General features: G+C 49.3%; 1 protein-coding gene across 1 annotated transcript; it reads right to left on the minus strand.

Annotated features, from left to right (window-relative positions):
• Window positions 1-573: 573 nt before the first annotated feature.
• On the minus strand, window positions 574-1,854 carry TCIM (transcriptional and immune response regulator). The gene has a single exon (XM_062213018.1). It carries the CDS (start codon window positions 1,788-1,790, stop codon window positions 1,470-1,472), a length of 321 nt encoding a protein of 106 aa, XP_062069002.1. The 5' UTR covers window positions 1,791-1,854; the 3' UTR covers window positions 574-1,469.
• Window positions 1,855-3,559: the final 1,705 nt, after the last annotated feature.

Here is a 3,559-nt window from a genome sequence, read left to right on the forward strand (position 1 = left end):
TTTTCTTTTAAAAACCTGACTGTTAGCATCCTGACTCATAACCACCCCCCTAAGATCTCAGATAGTTCACTTATTTTGTTTTACTCTGTTCAGGGCTTTTAAAAACCTTTGTGGGTGTTTTCCAAAAGAATTTCTGGGGGCAGTTTTATTTTACCAGGAAATAAGCAGAGATGCTAATGTTCTTTTCATATTGGTTTCTATGAAAGGGATGACTATAACACACAGAATCCTGGTCTTCATTCATTCAGTTACTAGCCCCCAAAATGTGTGATTTGGGGAGAAAGAAATATCTTCCTCTGAAGAGGAAGTCTTTCCACACTCACCCCTCATGGCTATGTAAGTAGCAATGTGAATAAGTCAGCCTGGGAATTTCTGTATCTATGTCTTAGATTTGAAAGTTGGGCCCAGAAATGCCTCTGATACTGGATGGAAGAATCTGTCTTGATAGAGTTGGGTAAGTCACAGCAAACAATTCTTAAAGCACCTGTTATTCTTAGAGTCAAATCTTTAGGAAAGTTCATCACCCAAATTTATGTTCTCCCTTGAGACCAAGTATCACAGACCAAGAACAACTATGTTTATCATAATTTATTATGGTTGTATATCAATTGCCAGGTATAATAACTTATAGAAACCATAGCATCTTTAGAAACTATTGAGTGTATCGTATTCACGTCCTAATGCTGACTGTGATAACTGTATGAGATTTAATTAGAACGTATTTTAGCAATAGTCAGAAAATTAAAAAACATAATTTTTTTTCACAGTACTTTGGATTTCCAAAGGGTCCCATTATTTTAAACTTCTGTGCAGCCTGTTTGACAAGCAGAAAAACCCTTGACAAACCAGAAGGTGGCGTTTGGTTTCAACTGAGCTGCTAAATTTAGTACAATTCCTTGCCTTGTACTCAACACCCATGCCACACATTTTTTTTTTTTCAGGCACTGTACTAAATGCAAATAAATAATCAAGCACCCAGCTCTTAAATCCGACACCGACAGACAACACTGAGGCTCGGCACCATCTGAAACACTTAGCAAACAGAAAAATTTTCAGCAAACAATTTATGCTTGTTTTCTTGCCCACTTCCTGCTCCCTACCCACTTTGTTTAAAAAATAAAAGAAAAGTTCAGTTTGGATTTGAGTCCTAGGGCCTGACAAAGCGACCCCGGCTTCATGCCTTCTCCAGCTGCGTTGTCATCTTCAGATCTCACTGCGTCTGTCCAGACTCGTCCACAGCGTCAGCCCTGTCCTGCTGGGAGAGCGTGCAGGTCCTCGCCCCCAGCATTCGGCTCTCCAGCGCCGCAGCGCAGGGCGTGGAGCCGGTCCCAGTCTCTGTCACCAGGCTCTCCGTCCTTTTCCATCCTCAGGATGGTCCCCGACAGCAGGGAAGCAAGGCAGACCCCCCAAGGCTGCGCCTGCCACAAACTCACTTGGTCTCTGAGTGTCCCGTCTGCGCGCTCAGGCCCTCAGTGCACCTTGATGGAGTATTTCCGCAGCTTCAGGAACTGGAACAGCTTGTCTTTCGTCCTCTTCTTGAGCGCCATCAGGGCTCGCGTCTTCTCTTCCAGATCCTGATCTATGGCGAGAATGATCCTGGCCCTCTCCTCCGCCTTCTTGTCTCCGGAGTTCTTGAAGAGCCTCTGCAGGGACTCTTGGTCTATATTCTCGAAGATGTTGCCCACTGCTTTCTTGCGAGAGGCCGTGTCGAAGTGGTAGCCGTGGATGGAGGGGCTCACTCTCAGGGACGTGGACATGGCGACGGCTTGGTGGCTCCGCTTTGCTTTCATCGATGTGGGGATCTTCCAGAATTCAGCTCTCGGGCCTGTGCAGTGAGTCTGTGGCAGGATCCAGCCGGGAACTGCTATTTAAAGTGTGAGCCAGGGCTCCGAGCTCAGATTACAAGATGATGTCAGAGTGATCTCAGGAAGAGAGCCCTGGGGCAGGTTTAACAGTTGAGCTGCCAGACTCTCTCCTTGGGTGGAAGCTGCATTCCCTGATGGGGCGGGGCTGCCTGCTGGTGTTCCTTTCTCCTTCACCTTAGCCCTGGCCTCGGGCTTGTGCAGACGTTCTCTTTGAAAAGAGAACTGAAACCAGGGGCGTGCGATGGGACAAACCAGGTTGCTTAGGCTCTCAAAATCTTCCCAAGTCGGGGTTCCAGGAGCCAAGGGGAGGTATTTAACTCCTAGGGAAGTTGCTGAAAGGGCTGTGAGGCCGTCCGGCAGCTCAAACCCGTGCCCTTGGAAACACCTGTCAGAGGCAAAGCCAGGGTACTTAGAGAAAGCTTAGCCATCAGGAAGGATAGATTGGAACTTGCCTGGTTACGGAATGGGAGTTCACCCACGGGACGCTGACACGACACTGCCTGAAACCCGTACTGTAGCAGTGCTAACCTGTCACCACTGAAAGCAGTCGTCATGTACTGCTGATAATGACAGCTGACAGCGTTCTCTTAGGCTTGGGTAACAAGACCGATCACAAAAGCAAGGCAGGAAACCAGATCCAGATCGAGGGTGTTAAATACACAATGCACAAAAGGAACCAGTTGCCCTCTGGTTGTAAAACTTGTTTGGGAAATCACCCAGGAACGTCTGCTTTGGGAGAATTAGAAGGTGTTCTTCCTGCCTGCCACCGGACTCGGCCAGCCAGTGTCCCCCACGCTGGTCACCGTAGGCTAAACGCCAGCTTCCAAGTTCCCCAGCCACTGCCACCTCTCTTCATGGACCTTCAAGAGAGCACAGTTGGGGCTGGCATGGTGACACAGCCTGGTTACAGCCGCAGCTAGGGAGCTTCGGAAGTAGGATCCAACCGAGGAGAAAAAGGAGAGTGCGAGGCAGCCGCCCCGGAACAAGAACCCCATGAAGAAGACTCTGGAGGAGTCCGGCAGAGGTTAAGGTGATGAGGTTGAGCACTCCCAGGTCAAGGGCAAGTCCGCGGAGGCTGGCAGCGCAGTGTGGTGCCTGCGACACCAGCATCCTGTATCAGAGTGCTGAGCTGAGTGCCGGCTGTTCCACTCACAAGCCAGCTCCCCGCCAGTGAGCCTGGGGAGGTGCAGGATGATGGCCCCAAGTGCTTGGGCCCCTGACACCCCTGTGGGAGATCTGCAAGGAACTCGGGGCTCCTGCTTTGGCCAGGTGCCTCCTGGGGCCACTGTAGACATTTAGGGAGTGAACCTTCTGTCTCTCTCCCCTTCTCTCTGTAACTACGCCTTTCAGGTAAGTAAATAATTTGTAAAACAAAACAACAAAACATGGTCCTCGTATGCCTCACAAGTCAGATCTGGGCGAAAGCAGACAGCGTGGGTAGGTAACCCCTGGAGAAGCGAGCTGCAGACTCTCGCATTCATTCATTCACCTATCTCCTTATTTATTTAATCAGCATTTTTCTTTTGTAAAACAGATGTATTCATTTATTTTGAAAGTCGGGGTTACAGAGAAAGAAGGTGAGACAGAGACAGAGACAGATCGTCAGCTGCTGGGTCACTCTCCAAATGTCTGCAACAGTTGGAATTGGGCTAGGTCGAAGCCAGGAACCTGGAGCGCCCTGTGCGTCTCGCATC

This window comes from Lepus europaeus, chromosome 16 (genome assembly GCF_033115175.1).
Source record: "Lepus europaeus isolate LE1 chromosome 16, mLepTim1.pri, whole genome shotgun sequence".
In the NCBI taxonomy this organism is placed as follows: Eukaryota; Metazoa; Chordata; class Mammalia; order Lagomorpha; family Leporidae; genus Lepus; species Lepus europaeus.

Coding starts and splice junctions, on each gene's coding strand:
- TCIM (XM_062213018.1), bottom strand. CDS start 1,790: ATGAAAGCAAAGCGGAGCCACCAAGCCGTCGCCATGTCCACGTCCCTG.